Genomic DNA, 24,301 nt, shown 5'->3' on the forward strand with positions numbered 1-24,301 from the left:
TCGGCAAATTATGCGTTTCCATATTTTTCTTGCAGACAAGATATCTTGACAGGTTCAACTAGCTAAATTACGTAATAGAAGCACCCTCGGACAGCTACCACACTCTAAAAATAAAAAATGGTTGGATTAACTTTTACGGGTCCCTGAATTTGGCACAACGGCTGAACCCCTAGAGGTGCCTCTATGAACTATTTTTTAAGGTTATCTGAGGAACCTTTTGGAAAGTTTCCTTGAATACGTTTTCAGGGGTTGAAATGTGCCTGGAGGAATCTGTTATGTCCAATAATAATAATAATAATAATAATAATAATAATAATAATAATAGAATTATTATTTTGTACATTCCAGAAATCGACATATCTCCGAAATAACAATCCATAGAAAGTTCTTCAAGCAACTTTAGCATGCTTAGCAGAACCCGTATTAAAGAGGGGATCAATGTGGAACTTAGAAAGGTTCAAATATGAACTGGTGACAGAGGAGATGTTCCTCAATGAGTGTCAAGTTTAATTTGATTTTTTTTTTTAACTTTTACTTTTTAGAGTGCAGAAGGATTTACATTTTTTTGAAATTGCATTGTTGACGCTATTTATATGGGAATATATATATTTCTTTAAAATTACGTGAAAACTACAAAGTTTATACATGTAGCCCAAATCTTCTAGGCATAAAGCTTAAAGTAAATATTGTGTTCTCATTTAGAAATAGGTCCATACAGTACATTGATATAGGCTATATGAAGCAGGCCTTGCCTACAGTAGGCAATGTAGTTTGGCTTATCTGTCTACTTTGAGAGGATGTGATCTATTCAATTAGCCCGCTTCGAAGAATAACATGATATCCCATACACGGAAATTATCTGAAAAGTAGCCTACATAAGAGCTGCGTTGGTTTACATTATAAATACAGTAGCCTGCAAAATGGTGTCATTTATTTGTCTTAATCCTCAATCCAATGTTTGCATGGAAACGACGGATACTGAATGAAGTGTGGTATTTATCTCGCATGGATGTGGAGACACAAAGGTGTTGAATTGTGCACGGGGAAACTGCAAATTAATAGCCTAATATTACTTTTGTTACACGCGCGCGCGCGCACACACACACACAAATAGGCCCATATATTTGAACTGTGACTGGAAGGTATGTCAGAATTTCTGAAAAGGTCATTTAAATAGTAAATTGAAAAAGTTTCTTGACCCAGGGCAGTGTGTCACGTGATAACATCTGATCACTCTCCCGCTGCGGTATCCCATTGGTACCATGTCTCTCTTCCCCTTGGTGATTGGCTCGCAGAAAAAGTACACGTGAGTGCAATACGATCTAGAAAGCCGGTTCAGGGCACCACAGCATTGATTATAAAAATGTTTCCAACGAGTAGGTGTGTATGAGAAGCTAATACCTGTCTTAACGTAGAATATATATTACTGTACGTTTCTAAAAGCTAGAAATGTAGTGTGGACCAGGAGCCCTGCGAAGCATTAACTTCTCTCACCTCAACTGACCTTTGGCATTGTTTCAGATGAACTGCACGAGGTAAGTTTCGTCAAAAACAGGACACATTTCATGTTACAGTAACAAATGTTTTTTTCGTATCTTTATGTTGTTGCACGTAATATCTTGCAGAGACGTATTGAGGAGTTGGACAACATCCTGCTTGGATGCTGTTCACCTGCGAAGCCTAGCTTTTGGTCGATTTTATCGACATCAGAATGTGAACGTATGAGCGCTGGCTTTGCAAACTAGATTCGTCTGAACGACCTTAGATAGTTCATATAAGTAATACTGAAGTATTAACACAATCTATCTACAAAACATTTATTTGAGTGTGGATGGTGGTTAGGGCCAAAACATTCACAATACCAGGCTACGCTTACAGTGAAATAATTATTTTGAGCGCACTGCATTTATCCGGTCAAATGTATATTTTACTGCATTGCATTTCACAAGGCGCCCATCGTTTGTTACATTGTTACTTAGGATATGTGTTTGGTAGTATTTGACCCTTTAACAAACGCTCGTATTTTTCGCATGTTCTCGTGTGGTGTTTGTAGCCTACTGAAATGTGATCTATGCTTGTCGGCAACAGCAATCGATAAGAATAGTCGGTCCCTGACACGTCCCATTATCCACTGTAATTAAGAACTGCAAACAAAATGAGTTGCTGTCGGTAGGTGAAAGCAGGAAGAGAGGCTATTGAATAACCCAAATTATTTTAAACACCAAATCGACTTTTTGAATATAATAATATGGGTTAGCGTTAAGCGATGCTCGTTTAACCAGTGGTAGAATGAACTTTTAAAACATTTTATTGAGTCGCCTAGATGGGACTTTTTCCGGAATGACGAGTTTGCGAATTACGAAACGTTTTCTTTCTGTGCGGCTATAACCAGGAAGCAGGATACAAGCAAAGGAGCCACTCACTTTAGTTGCGTCATGCGTGCTACAATCAAAAGATAATATACAGGTAGGCTAATTATTTATATTTGTAGACCAAAACATGCTAATTTATTTATTTGACATTTCCTATAATTTAATAAGAAATATGTTTGTTAATCTGGTAATTGATTGCTTAATTTGGCACATCAACAAGGATATAAAATAAAGTGTGACGCCATAGCCTACAATCGCAATAGTCAATCAATTGTCGAAGTTGACAATATTTCTTGTCTAGTTTTTGACGAATTGAGCCTAGAAATAGCGAGAAAGGTGTCTGCGTTACCCGTTTCCAAACGAATGGTGAAAGTAACCGTCCAGGTTTATTACCTTCAGTGTAACGTAGTAACCTACAGTAGGCGCAGATCAGGTGTCCGCATATAGCCTGTGAATCGACTGCAAGGGCACAGATTGTGCCCCCCATGGTCCTTGCCGGACTAACTGAGTGTCAAAACAGGGACCGCAGGTGTCATGGTTGGAATGGGCCAAATAACTTTGCCTTTTAATATGGAATTAAGTAGTGTGTGCATTCGTATGGGAAAGTATCTTGCTAGACATACAGATGGTCAGTGTTTTAAATTATGCTTATCGATTAAAAGCTACACCCAAGCAATGCTGTTATCTGAACAGTTGCCACTTTGGGGGAATGGGAAACCGATAATATGCTTCTCGCTCGTATATAGAATCTATAAAAAGGGAGGTTTATAAAAAGGTGGAAACTGTGCCCTTCCTGCATATATGTGGCTAGAGCTTGTATTTCCTTGTAGCCAATACGGGTTGCGTGGTTTATTGGGTTGCATGCAAAGTAACCTAACATTTCAACTGACGTTTATATATATATTTTATATTCATCTGGGATGTAGTCTTTGTAATAAAATACATTTCAGTAGACTTTTTCCCCTCCTCGGTGGCAGGTCAGTTGCAGTAATTCAGTATGCAATCTCACACTGGGGAAACAAGCATAAAACACATTAGAAACTATATAATGGCATTTCCTGAATCAAATGTGGGGAAATGGGTGCATATCCCATAGGATAATGAACAGCATGAACAAACGGGTACAGTGGGATAAGAAATGAGTGGAGCATTTTCTAAACATAATTGCACAAGCGACTGTCCATAATATGCATATGCATAAGCTTACAAAGTAGTATGCTGCCTCCCTTAGAGGAAGTTGAGGGACATTGGGTGTTTTTTTTTGTTTCCACTGCAAGACACAGACAGCAGAGGGTGCCCTGGCATCAAATATTGTTTTCCTCAAATGGCAGACAAATGTCATATTTACCAAAGTAAACATAAAATAAACAAAATAAACAGCAACAACAAGATCTCTTTATTTTTAATTGTAAGATTAAGAAAACAAAATACTTTATTCATAATAATAATTTTAGCAGACACTTTTACCTAAAGTGACTTAGTCTTATCGTGGTTACCCCTGGGTTCCAGTCATGTACCTTAGCCATGCGTATAACAAAATATATTCTATAAGTAGACATTAAGTATGTGAAAGTACAGTCTTTGGAAATCTATACTGGTGTGGGATGTAATTTATCCCAATTAATCAGGAAATAGTGATTGCCGACCCTGAATATCTTCTGGAGCCACGAGTACTTGGCTTTATTGCTGAACACGCTCTGCTTCTATCAGCTGTTGACTGCAAAAACTGTGTGTATAGGGCACACGGCACACGGCCTTTGGCTGTGGTTTTCCTGATTAATCAGGAAAAGGAGGACTAATCCCATTGCAGAGGAGGATTGTGAAACATGTCTCTGCGGTTTTTGTGTCTCCAGTGTGTTGAGCTTCTTCCACTCCAAGTCCACCATGCCGATCGAGCTGGCCATGCCTCTGTACCTGTCGCGGGATGACTACCGGCAGCGGCGGTGCTTGAAGAAGGTGGAGCCCCTACGCCCCTGTCTCCCCCGCCCAATCCCCCCCAGGCCCGAGGAGTCCGGCGCCGCCCCCGGCAACCGCGCCAAAACCAAAAAGCAGGTGTCATTCGCCGACCACAAAGGCCTGTCCCTGACCGCGGTCAAGGTGTTCTCCGAGTTCGAGGACCCCATCGACATCCCGCTGAGCGTGCGGGACCTCCTGGGCTCCATGACGGGGCTGTGCCTGGCCGGAGCCTGGGCCGGGGCCGGGGCCGGGGGCGGGAACGATCTGGTCCTGGACTTTGCCCAGCCGTCCTCGGACTACCTGCTGTTCCGCCGGCGCCTGGAGCAGCAGAAGGTGTGCCTGGAGCACTGCACGCTGCGGGAGCGCTCGCTGAGCGGCACGGTCGCGGTCAGGAACCTGTCCTACGAGAAGACGGTCAAGGTGCGCATCACCTTCGACACCTGGAAGACCCACGCCGACGTGGAGTGCGGCTACGTGAAGGACACGTACGCGGGCGGCTCCGACCGGGACACCTTCTCCTTCCAGCTGGGCCTGCCTGAGGAGCTGCGCCCGCACGAGCGCGTGGAGTTCGCCGTCTGCTACCAGGCCGCCGGCCAGGCCTACTGGGACAGCAACCAGGACCAGAACTACGGCATCGTCCGGGCGGCGCTGAAGAAGGGGCGCGGTGAGGGGTCGACCGGCGGGCCGCAGCGACAGGGCCCCGCGGAGCCCGACATTCAAATGGACCCCTACGGGAGCCCCCGCTGCTCCCACGGCATCTTCCCCGACTGGCCCAGCTACGCCGCCTTCCAGGAAGTGGGACCGTACTACTGAAACCGCGCCTCGCGGAACACGACCGCGCTATTCACCGCTGAACCGGCAGCTATCGTGGCGACCGTAGCTAAACCTCAGCCCGCGTCTCTGCGGGCCGCGCCCCGTTGGAAAATGACTGCGACGCGCGGTACTGTACACAGACATTTGTGTGTTCTCCGTTAGAACAGGCAAAACTTCAGCCACCTGCTGTTGTGTACGGTCATCAACAGGCTGAGCTGCCAAACGGGAAGGGGACTGCAGCGGTATCGGGAGCCGTGCCGCACGGTCAACTTGACCAGACGTGGTCGCCACGGTCAAAAAGCCTGTGGCCCTCAGCATCGGAGCTGAGTGGTCAGTTTGGCTGCACAAGCTCACAGGAGCCAAAAGGACCATAGGGGACTAACCAGGAAGCAGCAGGGCTTCAATCTGCCCAGTGCAATACCATGAAGTCTTGTGTTATTATATATGAGGGGAAATGAAATGCAAAGCCAGTTTTCCAGCTGTTTTCATGGGAATGACAACGGTTATTTTAGACCTAGGTCACTTACGCAAGTCCCAAAGATGTATTTTATGTGTGGTGTGCAGTGGAGTTACAAGCTGCGGTAAATAATTTAAAAAAGCACCAACCACTCGTTATACATGTTGTCCGTTAGGCTGTGTACAGCACAGCTGTGACATTTGTTAAAGGAATGACATTTCAGGCTGTCCACACAGTGGGTGATGGGAAGAATTGAGAGCCTTCATGAAAAATGAATGGGAACTCTGTCAAGCTTCTTTTCTCCTGTGAAACGGTAGCTATGTCTGCAGAGCCAACACTCGCATACGTGACGGGAAACCGCGTTTCTCACAGATCTCTGTGGGCTGTCATTCTTAAAGTGAAACCAAAGGCTAATGAATTGTAGCATAACCCTACGCATAGCATAACCCACCCCCCCCTTCCCAGGAGAAATGCAGTATACTGAAAATAGATTGGCAGAATGTTGTGACCCTTCACAATATTTTGTGCGAATACACTAGCAGTATATATGTTTTAAAATAAACTGCTGTGAAATCTATTTGTCATATTTTCAGAACATTTATAATGTATTGTATTATATGCTATTTCCACAAGGAGAGATGTCCAGTTGAGGAATTATTGTCTTGGCAGGGTACGCAATGAAGTAACAGTAAACCTGCCATGTACCGTCAGCTTTAACTGTCATTTAGCCCTACTGCAGAAACAGAGAAGATTATCCAATGTTGTGAGCTGCAGGATTTGGAATAACTGTGGCTTGAGGTCCTAAATGGAGTCAGAATATAAATGCATTCAGGGGTGACTCTTTATGACACTTTTAGGTTCCGTTTTGATGTAAGGTGGATTATGAGGTTGAAATATCTGGTGGCTGAAGGCTTACTCTTGCTTCTCAATGAATTTCAATCACCACAGAGGTCACCAGCTTTTGTTCGTTGGCTGCCATTCTTGTAAATGCTACCATAATCTGAGTTGTTTACAGTAAAACATTTTGTAGATATCCTCATTTTATGATCCCTGAATGTCCTACGCTTGATTTCTGGTGGTATAACCACAGACATTGATCTCCGTGTGGCTTTCTGTGTGGGTTCCTGCTTGTGGGGCCGTTTTGTGCAAAAGGCAAAGGGCCAGTTCTCATGTAAGATTGCCTTTGTCACAACAGAAATATGCCGTTAATGCATATTGGCCTTCATTAACTGTTATTGTTAATTGATTTCTATGACAGTAACTTGTGTTCTACTTAAGGTTGTGGCTCAAGGTTCTGAACATGCTTAAACTTTCTTTTCCTTTTTTGAGTGTATTCATTAAAACGTGAGACCCAACGAAGTGATTATACTTGTGTAAAGATGCCAGGAACCTGAGAAATGTAAAGTCATGTCACTGTAAATGAGTGGACTATTACTCATTGTGTTCCACTGATCCAATAACAGTGATATTACTTTTTTATGAAATTAATGTATGAAAAAAGATAAACTAATTTAAAGACAATTATTACTTGGAAACATTTTTAATTGTTATTATTGAACAATGATGGAGTTCAAGAAAGTAACCCAGTATTTTGTGATGTAATTATATTTGGTGTTATGGGCAATTATGATCTGTGAAGTTCAAATCTGTTTTAAAAGTTAAGGTTTTAAGAGTTTGTCTGGTGTCCTGTTTTACTGTGTCAATATCAAATGTTAAGGTGATGTGCTTCCCCCAGAATAATATAACTCACTACAATTTTAATGTTTGAGAATGTTTAGGGTATAGAGGGAAATGCTTGCTTTGTGCAGTTACATGTTAGTTTAAATTTGCCTTGCACTTTATAAGAACCCTAACACTAATTTACAGAAAATAAGAGGAAAAATATGTATGCCATTCACTAATTTTGGTGTCAGGCATTTTGTAGTTTGGTAGTTGGGGTCATTATGCGGTAATTGTACATTGTGGTGACTTTTGTTCATTCTGTTTGTTCTGCAAAACATACCTTCACCAGGGTGTTTGTGTTTCCCCTGTCACTGCTTATTCATTGTCTGTGAAATCCTCATAGTTTGTATTCAAGCTGGTCACTATTTTTTGATTTTTTTGTAAATAAAGTCACTTTTTGAAAATACCCTGCGTCTCGTTTCAATTGAAATTTTAGTACAAATATTTTTGAACTTGTTGATACAAATCTGATAATTCTTCCAATGCCTTTTTCTGGTTTTTATGAAAAATGGCACTTAACCTATAAGCTGTACAGATATTATTTGTTAATGCGTTCTGTTAGAGAAACTATAGATTGCAGCCCAAGAATTATGCTCTGTTATGCATACAAAATGGCCATAGGTTTACATGCTTCATGGAATATAATCCCATTGTTTACTTTTTAACAATATTTTTATGTTCCCTGTGACTGGATCTAGACATGTAACATAACATAATGACAAGACAACAGGCCATTCAGGCAAACAATGGTCACTGTTTACCTACAAACTAGACGGCACCCAGCACCATATCAAGCTGGTCTTGACAACCCCCCCTTTTCTGATTCCACGATATGACCTGGCAAGCTGTTCCACACAGCAGCTACTCTGTGTGAAGAAATGCTTCCTGAATTTACCTATTGATAATTTGCATTTATGCCCCCTCATTGTATTGCCAGTACTCAATGTGAAGAATCACTTGCAGTTTGCTTTGTTCATCCCTTTAATGCATTTGCGGCAGCCCCTTTGGAAAATGAATGCAATTTTTAATAATAGACATTATTTTACTTTTATCCACTGAAGAAGGCACTTGTGAACTGACTGGTCTTTCATATAGTGCATTACAAATTCAGTTTGTTCAAGCTATATCTTACTATCAGTTTATTGGCACAGAACTGTGAACCCTGGCTGCCCTTGTTATTTAGCCATTTCCCCCACGCTCTTTATCAGAGAAAGGTCAGGGCTGACAATGCCAAGGTCCAAACACAAACCTACATTCAGGATCATTACCAAGTGCAGTATGCATTAAACCTCCACATCACTCATTGAGTATGCACCATAGAACCGAGTACTCTATTGCAATGCATCCACTTGAATCGGGTGATTCCTAGTAATGATGTTTTCAAAGGTTTGATTAAAAAATAAACCTGATAACCTCATTTGTCATTGTTGACTGAAACCCTGGTTGATGGGGTGGAGTTTCTCACCCATATTACACTAAGTTTGGTGTGAAGTACAGAACACAACACCTCATATTTGTTGTGGGAATTTCACAGGATTCGTAGCCCTCTTGTGCAACAGTCTGGAATGGATGCCTCAGGTTTATGGTGATGAGACAAGACACAATGGCAGCACACCCTTTCTTCAGATGACTAAGTGCTAAATCATTGCTTTGGTAATCCATGGATCATTGAAGAGAATAGTATACGCAGCTGCCATGTTGTCAGAGATTAGGCCCCTCCTCCTTGTTACTTAAAATGAAACATGTATAGTTTACGTATCACTTTATAAGAATTTGTGTGTGTGCGTGTGTGTGTGTGTGTGTGTGTGTGCATCTATATGATGGAAAATATATCTATATGTACAGTACTGTATATACATTTTTATATACATATACAGTACTGCACAGAAGTCTTAGGCACCCTTGACTTTATTATATATGTTTATTTTTTTTGTGTGTGTGTTAGTATAAAGAACACATTTGAGATTTCCAAAATATATTTTCCAAAAGATTTAATTTTACAGAGACATTTTTGTATTTAATTTAAAAAAGTAACATATTACGCAATTGACTACCTTTTACATAAAAATTTGATCAAGGCTGTCTAAGATCAGAAACAAGGAGCCAACCAAAGTTGCAGAAGAACTGTGGCAAGTTCTCCAACATGCTTGGAACAACCTCCCTGCTGATTGTCTTATAGAACTGCAGGACAGCGTTGGCAATCTCAAGTGATGCAGTTTTATTAAAAATATTGATTTGATTCAGTTTTTAACTATTCTGCCAAAGTGCAAAAGTTCCTCACCCAGTTTTAACCCTCCTACAGAGCTGTTTCTGTTTCAGTTAATGATTGTGTTTCAACCTACATATTAAATTGTGCTATTATGTAAAACACGTGCAAGATTATAAGAACGCACTAAACCAAATGTATCTATTGACCTTGGTCAATAAAATAGTAAGGAACAACAAATTACATGTTGACTGACAAAATACTTAGTTAATTTATTTAAGTATATTGTGTTAATATTAGTATGTGGAAATTGCAAAGTTAAGTCCAAAGTTTCTTTCACGTTAGAAACCAGAAAAATGGTAGATTACAAATTACTATCAGACTAAAACACAGTGTGTGCTGCCTGGCTGTTATATAGTGTTCTCTATAATGTTTGAGACAAATATTTTGTTTTCTTGATTTAGCTGCAAAATGTTGTATTTGTAATCAAACAACTTTGATGTAATGAAATTAGATCTTCGATGAAGTCTTAATCCATGTCATGGAAACGGACATTGTACATTCTTATACAGTTCTGTCCATATACCATGGCATTTGCCCACAGAACTGTACCATGTTTGAGTAAATATTTGCTCTATGGTTGTTTTACCTGGAAGTGATTCAACCAGAACCGGAAACTAGCGTTGTTGACAGTTTAAATGATGCTACCACACGTTAGCGCGCTAGTTGGGAAAACGATAAGAACGAGAATTATATTTTAGATTTAATAAATATTTAAACTGTGTTTTAAACATGTTAAATTGCAGAGACAAGTCGTACACGTAAATGGCAGAATTTAGAAGCTGAGAGGCGCTAATAAGGAGACTTTGTAAAGCAGCGCCAAGTTAGCTGGTTTGGCGGGAAGAACGAGTGAACCAGTGTGCAGAAATAAATACGATTCTGTTTGGCTCGTCAGCAGCAAAACTGAAATCACGTAACAAGTCGTTATTGCGCTTTCTCGAAGAGTATTATGGAAGACCAAAAGGAAAATATATTTGACATGGATGAAAATGTTAAAGTGTCTCATGGCCCAGAGGAAGACAGTGATTGTCATGTAAGTATAAACAGATTTCGGATGTTCTAGCTAGCTGTCTAGCTGGATTATTTGGTCAATTCAGTTGGCTAGGTAGCTAGGTTGCTAACTTCCAATCTTCTCGCAGTCTAGACCTTAACTTGATACGTTACTACTGTTTCGCAATTACACGATAGCCATAGCATACTATAGCTGGCTATTAACGTTAGGAGTGTGAATTAAAATAACAGTGTCAGCTGTCAGCTGTCAGCATCCATCTGTTTTCTTGTAATTAATAGCAAGCTACCCAAGTTGGTTAGCTTCTTATCTAACGATACGTCGTCTCGTTGTTGTTTGGTAGAAGTACGAGATACAAATGTTAGCTACGTCTTGGCTGTCTTGCTAGCCAACAAGAAAAAAAATAACAACGAACAATTGGTTTTCATTTGTTGTTGTTTTGAACTGGCGAGAACTTTTTTGTTAAGTTTAAATGAGCATTTGTGACGTTGGTATCTCTAGAATGACAAATCCAATGAGGATAATGCAATTGATCTGGGTTAACGTTATACAATGCAGAGAATTTCTGTGAACAGAGATGATTTTATTCTCAGATTGAGAAACTGGATGATGTATACAAATGCATGATGTATGCCTCCGTCCCCAGACCAAACCTTGCGAGCAGAAAGAACCCGTGGAAGCTCCTGTGCCTTCCAGTAAAGGCGAGTTCAGTGACCCCGTGTATAAGGAGATTGCCGCTGCCAACGGTCACATCAACCGCATGAATAAAGATGAACTGCGGGCAAAACTAGCAGAGTTGAAGCTTGATACTAGGTAAGAAGATGCATTGTAGCTATAACGACTTGTTTTCCAAGTTTATTTCTAATATTTGTATATGCAGTGTCGGAAGATGAATCTTTTCATTGGCCTGTCTATTTATACAGGCCTGGTTCAATTTCACTTAAAAATGCATATGAAAACCATACGATCCAAAGTCTTGCATCTCTGCAAGGTATTTTACTTTTAACGGTACAATAGGTAATTTCGGACTCCTAACGGTCAAGAGAGGAATTGCAGCAAAAAACACCTTCAACCCACAACATGCACTGTTTTGGAAAGTTAGCGGTGTCAAACGCGACAAGCCTGGCGTCCGGGTTCTAGTAAAAAAAATGTTCGGGGAACAGGTGAATTTATGAAATGTTCACCTGCACAACACTATTTATACGTTTTGTCTTTTTGAGGTTTTCACTTTAGCTAACCAACTATATTATAAGGAATCAACTTATTTGCCTGTGGAACTAACTGGATATGTAACTTAAGATATGATAGTGTACCACAAACGACGCAACTGCAACTTACAGTTTGAGACAAATTAAGGTTTAGCTAAACATGCATGATTCAACACAACGAGATAAAAGGACTCGTAGCTGCCCAAATTGCACTCCAGACAAGCGATCACTGAAACTATACGGTTGCTTATCTAGTTAGAAAACGAGACCAGTTCGCTATGAGTAACAAGTAAACGAGCTGTTACTAGTTAGTTTCCCGAATTTACAAATATCCACCTGAAGCACAAGGCTTGTGCAATCGCTACTTTGTTCGTATTGCCTATATTTTATCGTAAGTGGATATTTGTAAATTCGTCAGGCTAACTACAGCTCATTTCCTTGTTACTACCGATAACAAACTGGTATTGTTTTATAACTATATATGTAGTCTTCGCTTGGATAATAAGCAATAGTATAGAGTTTAAGTGATCGCTCGTCTCGAGTGCAATTTGGGTAGCTACACAAACAATCAGAATTAGCCCCCATGCCATTGGCTGTGGCAGTTTGAACAAATTTTCAACCAATGAGCTTGAATGTTGGTTGTACAGCTGTACAATGTTTTGATACAGAGTGACAGCCTGACAAATGTTCACTTTTAAACCCAAATTTATGAACTATAAAAACAGGCAGAGGGTGAGTCAACATGTCAGTGAGCCTTTTTCAATAATATGAAGGGATTTACTTGTTAATGGTCTTGTAAACAATGTTTTAGCATAAAAATCTTACCTATTGTACCCTTAAGATTTTCACAACCCAGCATCACATGTGGGTGTACATATCGCACATTTCCATGGGCACAGAGTTATGAGTCGATTGAGTGCGGCCTATACCCTCTAATTCTGCACTTGAAAAAAGCCGACTTGCTGAGTCTTGGAGGCTACAGCATGGTCATAAAAGTAATTTGCGGTGAAAAGAAGCGTGTCTGTTGGCTGAGCTGTAACATGGGTTTGTCCCGCGTGGTTGCGTCAGGGGGGTGAAGGACGTGCTGAGGAAGAGGCTGAAGAGCCACTATAAGAGGCAGAAGCTGATGCAGAATGCCGCGGGGGGCGGCCCCACCGACACCTACTATGACTACATCTGCGTGGTGGACTTCGAGGCCACGTGCGAGGAAAACAACCCGCCCGACTTCATGCACGAGATCATCGAGTTCCCCATGGTGCTGGTCAACACGCACACGCTGGAGATCGTGAGTCAGCGGCTGTGGTCAGGGAAATGTACTCATGCAAGATTACAAATATATTTCATTTTTCAAACACGAGAGCATAAGAATACATAGTGAGGAGAACAGGCCATTATGTCCCTCTAGAACACAGGTGTCAAACTCCAGTCCTGGAGGGCCGTAGTGTCTGCTGGTTTTTGGGGTGTTCTGGGTTCCTTCAAGTCATTGATTGGTTAAAGTATCCACACACCTTGTTCTCAAGGCCTTAATTGGCCTTAATTGGGAGCCGATTGAAAGGAAACCACAAAAATCTGCAGACACTGCGGCCGCCTGGGGATTCAGCTTGTCACCCCTGAGCTAGAACATAAAAACTCATAATGAGGTGGACATGTGATTAGTCACACCTAGAACACAAGAACACATAATCAAGAGAACAGGCCATTCTGTCCTTCTCGGCTCTTCTTTTGACTTATAGGCTGTGTATCTAGTGCTGTGTGAAGTTTGAACACCCTAAGGCAGGGGTGTCAAACGGTGTCTGCAGGTATTTGTGGTTTCTTTCAATCAGCAGCCAATTAAGGCCTTGAGAACAAGTTGTATGGACTCGAGCCAATGAAAGAATTAAATTCATCACTCGTGCAGAAACACACCAAAAACCTGCACTGCGGCCCTCCAGGACTGGAGTTTGACACCCCTGCCCTATCATTGCAGCATCTACCCGATTTCCACCTACTTCCCCCACCACGTCATTGTCGAGTTTCTGGTGTTTGTTGAAGAGGCTCATTTCAGAAGTGGTAGTCAGGCAGTGCACGCTATATATGAGGGGAGAGTAGCATGTCTGCTGCAGCATGTGTATTTAAGTTTAGCAACATCACCGTTTAAGTTTAGCAATAATGGACAAACAATGAATGCTCTTCACTACACATTGAACAATGAATGCTCTTCACTACACATTGAACAATGGGGTTCATATTGCTCTGTGCTCTGTGCATTTCTGTCATAAAATCCATTGCGGAATTTTCTGGACGTGCGTGGGTTTTGATGCAGGTTTCTCACAACCACTGCTTCGTCAGAGGTTAGTTATTATGAAGGTAGATCTTTTCACTGTTGCAGTGCAAGGATAGTTGACATCAGGGATCCTCAACCCTGGCCCTCGGGGGCCTGTAGTGATTCCGGCTGCTGTTCCTCCCCTCTAATCAGTGAGCAATTAAACGTGATGCTCCAGGTGGACTATAAACCGTAAACCTGCCGGTGGCCCCTATACTAGCAGTGGTAAACCCAGCAGGCCTTGAGAAACCTTGGTATCTCTCATACCACTCATCATGCACAGAAATCCTCTGCTCCAATTCAAAGCATTATCTCAAACTGAAATGCCAGGGAGTTCAGAAAGGGCACTATCTATTTAACTGTGATGTTTAATTTGGGTTTCAAAAGCCCTAATCTCAATGAACACACACTATAAATCTATTCATGTATGTCTTGGCCAGTGTATTGGTGTTATCTGTAATATCAGGAAATGGATGAATGAGAAGTTAGAATGTCAAGGTTCCAGTGCACAAAACACAAGTTCAGTGGTTTATTTTACAAAAAGATTAAATAGGGGTGCTAATCCGTGGAAGTGTTCAGTTGAAAAAGGAGGAATTCGGACAGCAATTCTCTTTGCATTAAGTATCACAGCTCAGAATCACCGGGAGTTACTGTCTTTTTTCAAGTAATAATGTTAGTTAGTTTATACATTCTAAGAAAAATTCAACAGAAAAAGTCAGGACATAATGCTTCAGTCTGTCCAGAATCTTGAATCTTTTTTAGACAAGTAGTGTTCCAAATATACAGTACCAGTCAAAAGTTTGGACACACCTTGCCTCTTTCTGCTTTTTCCTATTAATGTTTTATTTCCTCTGTTTGTAATCAAACAATTCATACGTGGTCAAAGTGCAGATTCTCAGCTTTTATTTCTCGCCAAGACTCTGGAACAGGCGGTCTGCTCCCAACTGTCCACTTATCTTTACATTTACATTTACATTTTAGTCATTTGGCAGACGCTTTTAATCCAAAGCGACTTACAAGTGCATAGGTTCTACCACAAGTCAAAGCATCACATCCAGAACTAGAAAAATACACCTGGACTGCTGTTCTAAACATATAGTCGTCATCATAAGTGCAATTATTATTATTTTTTTTTTTTTGGGGGGGGGGTTAGACAGGGATAGGGGTATCAGAAGGGGGGGGGGGCGGGGTAACAACAATCTCCATGGGGTGGGGTAACAACAATCTCCATGACCCCAACCAGTCCGGCTTCAAGAGTGGCCACTCCACTGAGACCGCCCTGCTCGCGGTCACTAAGGCACTCCACTCTGCTAAAGCCAGATCACTCATCTTCCTCGACCTGTCGGCCGCCTTCGATACAGTCAACCATGAGATTCTTCTCTCATCGCTCTCTGGGATGGGTGTCACAGGATCTGCACTCGCTTGGTTTTCCTCCTACCTCTCTGGTCACGCCTACCAGGTGACTTGGAGGGGCTCAGTCTCCGACCCTCACCTCCTACCAACTGGAGTCTTGCAGGGCTCAGTTCTTGGTCCTCCTCTTCTCGCTATACACCATGTCTCTTGGTTCTGTTATCTCCTCCCATGGCTTTTCTTATCACTCTTACGCCGATGATACCCAACTCTTTATTTTCTTCCCCCCCCGATACCCAGGTCACCACACAGATCTCTGCCTGCTTGGCTGATATCTCTGCGTGGATGACTTCCCACCACCTGAAGCTTAACCTTGCCAAAACTGAGCTTCTCTACATCCCTGCTAAGTCCTCTCCGTCAATCGACCTCTCACTGACTGTTGAGCACTTTGTTGTTTCCTCCTCCCGTATGGCAAAGAATCTTGGGGTAACTCTTCATACCTGCCTCACCTGCCATACCTGCCTGCCGCACGCATCCGTTTCAAGGCCCTAGTGTTGGCATTTCAGGCTGCTAAGGGGACTGCCCCACCTTACATACAATCCTTGATCACTCCCTACTCTCCAGCTAGACCACTCCGGTCTGCCAGCTCTGGTCGCCTTATGGTTCTCTCTCTACGAGCACCTGGCGGTCGAGCTGCACGTTCACGCCTGTTTTCCGTTCTGGTTTCTCAGTGGTGGCATGACTTGCCTACCACTGTCAGGACAGCAGAATCCCTCCCCCTATTTCGACGCAGACTCAAAACACACCTTTTCAAACTCTACCTTAGTCCTCCCTCCTGATTCCCCCCCCCCCCCCTTTCTGATATCCCTATCCCTCTTGTCTAACCCCCCCAAAAAAAAATTGCAATTATGATGACTATATGTTTAGAACAGCACTTGATATGTATTTTCCTAGTTATGGATGTGATGCTTTGACTTGTGGAAGGACCTATGCACTTGTAAGTCGCTTTGGATTAAAAGCGTCTGCCAAATGACAAAAATGTAATAAAATTTAATGTGAAGGGCATTTTTGTACATATTGGCAACCAAAATGTATAATGGATAAAATCTGAGAATCTGCATTTTGACCACATGTGAATCGTTTGATTACAGACAGTAGAAATATTAATCAAAAAATCCAAAAACAGGTAAGGTGTGTCCAAACCTTTGACTAGTACTGTACACTCACTGAGCATTTATTAGGTACATGTGATTATATTATTCATGCAATTATATAATCAACCAATCATGTGGAAGCAGTGCAATGCATAAACTCATACAGATATAGGTCAAGAGCTTCTGTTATTAGAGCCATCAGAAAGTGGGAGAAATGTGATCTTAGAGACTTTGACCGTAAAATGATTGTTGGAGCCAGACAGGGTGGTTTGAGTATCTCAGAAACTGCTGATCTTCTGGGATTTTTACACACAACTGTCTCTAGTGCAGAGAAAAAAGCAGTTCTGCGGGCAAAAATGCCTTGTTAATGAGAGAGGGCAGTGGAGACGGGCCAGACTGGTCAAAGCTGACAGGAAGGTGACGGTAACACAAATAACCACACATTACAACAGTGGTGTACAGAAGAGCATCTCTGAACACACAACATGTCAAACCTCCAAGTGGATAGGCTACACCAGCAGAAGACCTGAGTCTAAATAATAAGTTAAATCCCCAATTATGCTGACTGAGTGTATGTTTGCAGTATGCGTGTCTGCTGTAGTGAAATATGGCCGCTCGTCAGCTGTGCTACGGGCTGTGCCACACGTCTCTCCTGGCTGCAGGCTCAGATATTCATTAAACAGTTTAGAAAGGCTTGTCAATATGTATATAAGACAGCGAGCCAAGTTTGTTCTGAAACCTGTGTGATGTAACTCGCGAACAGATGTTTCGGGAAACAAAAGTCAAAAGGGGGCAGGACTGGATCATCCAATGCCGGGAGGGGAGAGGGCGGGAATTAAAGTTTATGTTTTTTTTGTTTTTTTTTCTGTTTCTCTTTCAGGATGACACGTTTCAGGCGTATGTGAAACCAGAGAAGAACTCGCAGCTTTCAGATTTCTGCGTGCAGCTGACGGGAATCACGCAGGTTTGTCTCTGCTTCTTTCTTCCCTCACAACAACAACAACAACAACATCAAGATCAACAACAACAACAACAACAGTTTGGAAACAAAGCTTTTGATGGCAGTACAGCCTCAGAGACTCTGAGAGGCCGCTCTCCCAAGCGCTGTATGATCCCAGAAGTAGCATCAGCATTTGTCCTGTTGGGCTCCTTATTGTCCTGCAAAGAGGCAGCCATTACATTTCTTACACTTGATTTAAAACTGAAACGTGCTGGTTTGATTATTGATTATTGGTTTCCATACTTAAGGTATGGATAAGGGCTGCACCACAAGATAACCTATTTAACTATACAGTTTGTCATTTTCTTAAAATGTTCCATTTTCATGCAGAGTGTGTGAAACATGCAGAGTTAAAGTACTCTAAGCACTGAATAAGCGTGTAGGAAACTCACGGAATTAAACATGCTGATCAGAAGTGTGTGAAATACGCAGGAGTTAAATGCACTGATGAGGCGAAGCTTGTTTGAAACACACAGAGTGTAACGCAATGATGACTTGCAGCTTGTGTGAAGCTGAGTTAAACGCACTGTTAAGACACCAGTGTGAAGCTGAAAGGTGCTGTTGTTCATGTTGCATTGCAGGAGACGGTCGATAAAGCGGAAGGCTTCTCCAGTGTTCTGCAGAGGGCTGTCACCTGGTTGCAGGAGAAGGAACTGGGAACCAAGTACAAATACGCTGTTCTGACCGATGGGTACGACTGAAGAATATTGTGATGACAACAGCTACTGCTGCTAATGCTATTGTGAAGACGACTACTGCTACTAGTGCTAATAATGCTATTACTACATTACATTACATTACATTACATTACATTACATTAATGGCATTTGGCAGACGCTCTTATCCAGAGCGACGTACAGTTGATTAGACTAAGCAGGAGACAATTCTCCCCTGGAGCAATGCAGGGTTAAGGGCCTTGCTCAAGGGCCCAACGGCTGTGCGGATCTTATTGTGGCTATACCGGGGATCGAACCACCGACCTTGCAGGTCCCAGTCATGTACCTTAACCATTATGCTACAGGCCGCCCCATACGACTGCTTTATATTACAACTGTTTGTGTGTGTGTGTGTGTGTGTGTGTGTGTGTGTGTGTGTGTGTGTGTGTGTGTGTGTGTGTGTGTGTGTGTGTGTGTGTGTGTGTGTGTGTGTGTGTGTGTGTGTGTGTGTGTGTGTATATATATATATATATGCATGCTTTTACTACTGCTGCTTGTACTGATAGGCAAGTACTACTACTGCTACTCATATTGCCATTGCAATGGCTACTGTTAATACCAAGGGTCCTACTACTAATACAGCTATTACAAATACTGATGATATGATGTGACTGCTGCTGCTCTCACTAATTCTACAACAGCTGCTAACGCTATTGCATGCTGTACAGCAGGGGTGTCACACTCCAGTCCTGGAGGGCTGCAGTCCGGTGTGTTTCAGCACAAGAGATACATTTCTAAGTCTTTCATTGCCTAAAGAGTCTACATACCTTGTTCCCAAGGCCTTAATTGGCTGCTGATTATGAAGCAAGTACTAGCAGACACTGCGGCCCTCCAGGACTGGAGTTTGACACCCCTCTACTGTAGGAGGGTGCTGCTAACACCAACGCTAAAACTGCTACTGCTATTGCAGAACAGAAACAGTCCTCTGGATAAAATTAAGCAGCCCAAATGTCCTGAAATGGGGCCAAGAAACGACAGAACCTCTCTTAAGTCTGCTTTCCAATGGTCCTGTGACCCCTGGGAGGGGAGATGTGGTCTGGGATGAATTGAGTTTTTCTCTTTCTGCTGTAGAAACATACAGAAGAGATTAAGCCTCTGTCTCTCTGTTTGTCTCCCAGCTCTTGGGACATGAGCAAGTTCCTGAACATCCAGTGCCGCGTCAGCGGGATACGCTATCCCCAGTTTGCCAAAAAGTGGATCAACATCAGGAAGTCCTACGGGAACTTCTACAAGGTGATTTCTTTATTGGCCAGGCATTGAGTTCAATGTTTCTCTATTGTGCTCTGCTTAGAGATGTTAAAAGCGCACAGAATCATTCAACATACTTTATCAGAATTGTATGTACCAGCACAAAACAAATATGGCTGCAACTAGTTAGTGCTCACATTGTTAAACCAAAAATGTTTATACCCTAAAACAAAAATATGGCTTGTACTGCTCAGTGCTGAGATTGAGTTGAGTTTGAAATGGGCATTTTTGCCTATTTGTGCCTTGCACCATGCCTGCTAATGGTTTTATGCCCAAATACAAGTACAAGTACAAGTGCAGATACAGATACCTACCTATCTTCATACACCCCTCGTGTCCAGCCTGTGAGAACTAATGGGGTCCCAGCTGATGAATTTAATTCACTCATTTAGTCAAGAGCTAGGGGTTTGGTTGCAGGATCCATGTGTACGGTATGTGTGTTTATAAACTGTGTGGATTTGTTCTGTATGTAAAGTATTCATATAATCACAGGAGCATGTCGAGAGAATCTGTTGATTGTTTTGAAAGGTTAGCTTAGTGCAGGATTGAACAGGATGATACAATTATATTGCCATGTGCTGTCAGAACAGTTGATTGAACAGTGCATGTTCATTATAATTTTTTAATAAAAACCACTGTTCATAACAGCTAGCCTGAGCCCTTTCTGAGAAAAGGATAAGAATGCAAGCGCATGATTACAAAGTTTAAGCTTTTGTTTCTATTGTTATAATTAGGAAGATGCGGAAAAGCAAGCTAACCTCTGTACTTGCATGTAAGAAGTGCAGTTCCCTCTGTTTCACTAAGTCCAATGGCGAGAGCTGGAAGTTGACAAAGATCAGTTTTTCAAATCGCAGACTCATGCCGATTTGCCCAAAAATGGCATTTATATTTAATCATATTTAATCTTTAGTATTTAAGAGACAATCTGTCTCTATAGAATAGCATGGATCTAGTCTCTGGGGTATGTAATCTGAGGTATTTACTCAATTTTGAAACTAAATTTGAAACCTTTTTTATTTATCTCTTAGTGGTTGACCAATGCCTATTAGCTCAAAATGACCACAATGCCAAGGAATGCCTGCACGTTTATGATACTGATTTACAGGGTAAGAATGCTGCAGTGTGTGACACATTGGGTTTTTCCTTAAATTCAGAAGAACCCCAGTTAGGTCAGCATTTTTGCATTTGCACAGATACGGCAACATTTAAACCAGGTCAGCGAATAGGTAGCTTGCTAACGGTTATTACTTTGTACATGGATCCCTGAAGAAGCGCTAATCCTTCTCAGAGGAGACTCAACATTACTAAATATAGTTTGTAATAGTTTTTTTTATTTTTTTTTTATTCCTCTTTGTTGTGACGCAGGTTCCCCGGACCCACACCAAGCTGAGCAGCATGCTGGAGAAGCTGGGCCTGCAGTACGACGGCCGGCCCCACTGCGGCCTGGACGACTCGCGCAACATCGCCCGCATCGCCCTGCGCATGCTGCAGGACGGCTGCCTGCTGCGCGTCAACGAGCGCATCCACGCCGGACAGCTACTGAGCGTGCCCAGCTCCGCCCCCGTGGAGGGGGCCCCGCCCCCACACAACCCGCGCTGCAGGAACTAGCCCAGCCCTCTACCCAAAACCCTGCCCCCACACAACCCGCTCTGCAGGAACTAGCCCCGCCCTCTAACCAAAATCCCGCCCCTACACAACCCGCGCTGCAGGAACTAGCCCCGCCCTCGAACCAAAACCCCACCTCACACACAACCCGCGCTGCAGGAACTAGCCCCGCCCTCTAACCAAAACCCCACCTCACACATAATGCGCGCTGCAGGAACTAGCCCCGCCCTCTAACCAAAACCCCACCTCACACATAATGCGCGCTGCAGGAACTAGCCCCGCCCTCTAACCAAAACCCCACCTCACACATAATGCGCGCTGCAGGAACTAGCCCCGCCCTCTAACCAAAACCCCACCTCACACATAACGCGCAGTGCAAGGGCTAACCCAGTCCTACTACTCAAACAGCCCCCAACAACGTATAAGCTAGCCCCTGCCCCCCCACTAGCCAAAACCCCACCTCCTACATAGCCCTCAGTGCAAGGGCTAACCCAGTCCTACGACTCAATCCCCAGCCCACAAACAGGTCATGATTGGAACTAGCCCCTCCCACTGCTTAAGCCCCGCACCCAACACACATACTGTACAGGTCACAATCAGGGAGATCTGCCACAGGGCCTTAAAACAAGAAAGGGTGATAGTCATCGTCCTGTAATTGTCCTCTCTGCATAGCTTGCACTTAACATTGCATTTCCATCCACTTTTGGTATAGCAGTGACCTTTGCTCTTTGTATTTTGGTTCTGTATTGTGCCCGTGTTTGTACAGAGCTCTGTATCTGTGTACTGGAGTGGGCCCACACGGGAGATGACCTCCTTGACTGCAGTGCACACACACAATGTACCACAGCACTGTGATAATGAGTGACAGCTTCACTGGCTGGCTCACATGCTGATGTACCACAGCCTCTTTTCACCGCCCCCTTCCAGACCTGGGTTAAATAGGACATTAATTTGGATTGTGTGTGTATTGGAGCCGATGAAATTCTCTCCTATGAAACCTCGCCTTCTGGTCCTCTCGGTTCTCTCCATTGCACCAGGCAAGATAAATTGAGCTCTGAAAAGTATTTGAATCCAAAATACTATTTGACCCAGATCTGTCCCCTTCCATTCCTCCTCTTTACTTTTGGCCAACGTGGATAATGTGCCATATTTCTGTGCTGCGGGTTTACTTTTAATTGCACAATTTTTATTTGGCTGTTTTTGTCTTTTTCATTGTTTTACTAAAATTTTTCTTGATTCCACTAGCCTCGTTGTACCTCTGAGCAGCCCAGAACTAGAACTCCTCTCTGTCCGCCCATGAAAGACCTTTCAATTGTGAGGCCACTGGCTTCTGTCTCTACAATGTTTTTTTGAAAACATTCTGGAATGGTAAATGGCACCAACCAGCTCGTCTGGAGCATTTGGGGGTTTGGTGTCTTGCTCAGGGACACTTCGACACAGCCCAGGCGGGGGATCGAACCGGTAACCCTCCGACTACCAGACGACTGCTCTTACTGCCTGAGCCATGTCGGCCCTGTGCGAATGGCAGGTGCGTCTGTATGGATTGGCTGTTCTGGATTCAGGATCAGGTGTCTGGGGTAATTTGCTTCAGCACACAATTGGGCAGATTGTTTGGGTGTCTGGGAAACTGGCCACGTGCCACAAGGTTGTGAACATGACCCTACAATGCTTTTTTCCCCTCGTGTTTGTACGCTCTCCACAGAATGTCTGTCCAATATCGATGCCACTCTATTACGTTTCCATCCCCCTGAGTTTGATGCTCTTTCAGTATTTATTTTGAATAAATTGAGTTGTTGACTAGGAATAAATGGATGAGTTGTTTAATACATTTTCTGATTGTTAAATGATGCAGTTGATTTAAGCGCTCAGCTTCAATAGCGGTTTGTATGATATTCATTTGGGCAAATGAACAAATGGGAATTATGAGCAATTTTTCTGTGAGATTTGTTCTTTCTTTTTTCTTTTTTTTAAGCCAATAAACCGCAAAAAAATAAACTTTAAAAAAAAAAACATGCTTCCACTGTTGCCTTGATTTAGGATACAATGTAAATTCAACTGTCGATGGATAGTTGGAAAAACTACATCAAGCCACAAGAACAAATACTTTTTCTAGCTGTGATTCATCACGTTTGGGTTAAATATTAGTGCAGATGTAAGTTTGCACACACTTTTTTAATCTACTGTCAAAAAAACAGCCTGGAACGTGCTGGTGAAAACTGCGTTTGAATGAAGCTAGATACAGTTGTCATGGAAACCACAAGGTCAGGATTTCACAGGGCAGACTTGCCAAAGTGGCCACTGAACTGAGACCTTCACCTGAAGAACACGAGGCCCGGTTTCTACTCGAGTTTCCACAGCACTGCGTTTGTAGCTTAACGCTCAGTTCTCAACTTTGCTCTTATCAACTTCATACATGAATACATTGCTAGTGCGCTCTTACACTTGGAGCCAACTACCCTTTTAGTGTCTCTTGTTTGTTTTGCATACGGCACCCTCACTAATCTAATCTTTCTCATTTAGTTCTGTAGTGTCATTTGGTAATTGGGTCTGCAGTGAAAAGGAAATTAAGTATTTTCAGGCCTGGCGCTAAGTTCAGCACCAGCTATTAATGTTTGACTGCACTAAATTGCACTATGATTGACTACAGACATGAACTGTTTGCTTTGCAAATAACGGCTCACAACTATACACGCTATTCAGATCTACGGCTTGATATTTAGCCTGGTATGCAATCTCCTTTCTCTGGTGGATTTTAGCTCATTTTGGGACTCAAACCATACACTTAATGGTCACTAACTTGAAAAAAAGGTTAATTAAAGCTTATGTATGCAATGCATGCTTTTGGAAATAGGAATTTAATTTGGGTATGACCTGATGGCACAACCAGGGTTGGGTTCATACATAATTGGGCCAGTGTGCACCACATACAGAATTCCAGGCTTGGGTTAGTACATAGATAACAGTAGTAGCCTATGTATATTTTTACAACCGTCTCCCAATCATTCCTTATTCCTTTGAAATTCTAAATTCCTCCTAAATTGGGATGGACTGGACTTGTAAATTCCATTCCTCAACAGTAATACTGTATTTCACCCACACAATTTCTTCAATTCAATTCTGTCC

At 42.6% G+C, this 24,301-nt stretch overlaps 2 protein-coding genes across 3 annotated transcripts; both read left to right on the forward strand.

Annotated features, from left to right (window-relative positions):
- Positions 1 to 1,373: 1,373 nt before the first annotated feature.
- On the forward strand, positions 1,374 to 7,726 carry ppp1r3b (protein phosphatase 1, regulatory subunit 3B). 2 transcript variants are annotated; one of them, XM_061263045.1, is made up of 3 exons: positions 1,406 to 1,535; positions 2,393 to 2,466; positions 4,226 to 7,726. In XM_061263045.1, the coding sequence occupies exon 3, from the start codon at positions 4,257 to 4,259 to the stop codon at positions 5,139 to 5,141; it is 885 nt and encodes a 294-aa protein (XP_061119029.1). In that variant the 5' UTR covers positions 1,406 to 1,535; positions 2,393 to 2,466; positions 4,226 to 4,256; the 3' UTR covers positions 5,142 to 7,726. The 2 variants fall into 2 exon arrangements, with proteins under 2 accessions (XP_061119028.1, XP_061119029.1); XM_061263044.1 differs by lacking the exon at positions 2,393 to 2,466 and having other exon boundaries at positions 1,374 to 1,535.
- A 2,486-nt stretch (positions 7,727 to 10,212) lies between these two features.
- eri1 (exoribonuclease 1) lies at positions 10,213 to 23,188 on the forward strand. Its single transcript, XM_061263075.1, has 7 exons — positions 10,213 to 10,619; positions 11,242 to 11,408; positions 12,872 to 13,088; positions 17,490 to 17,573; positions 18,191 to 18,300; positions 19,444 to 19,558; positions 20,939 to 23,188. Exons 1-7 carry the CDS (start codon positions 10,536 to 10,538, stop codon positions 21,179 to 21,181), a joined length of 1,020 nt encoding a protein of 339 aa, XP_061119059.1. The 5' UTR covers positions 10,213 to 10,535; the 3' UTR covers positions 21,182 to 23,188.
- The last annotated feature ends 1,113 nt before the right edge of the window (positions 23,189 to 24,301 follow it).

Source organism: Conger conger, chromosome 12, assembly GCF_963514075.1.
Source record: "Conger conger chromosome 12, fConCon1.1, whole genome shotgun sequence".
Classification (NCBI taxonomy): Eukaryota; Metazoa; Chordata; class Actinopteri; order Anguilliformes; family Congridae; genus Conger; species Conger conger.

Bases quoted from the DNA above. Each gene is read 5' to 3' on its own strand.
- eri1 (XM_061263075.1), top strand. From the start codon at position 10,536: ATGGAAGACCAAAAGGAAAATATATTTGACATGGATGAAAATGTTAAA. The intron at 13,089-17,489 runs GTGAGTCAGCGG...TTTCTCTTTCAG, and splicing joins ACACGCACACGCTGGAGATC to GATGACACGTTTCAGGCGTA. The intron at 18,301-19,443 runs GTACGACTGAAG...TTTGTCTCCCAG, and splicing joins TACGCTGTTCTGACCGATGG to CTCTTGGGACATGAGCAAGT.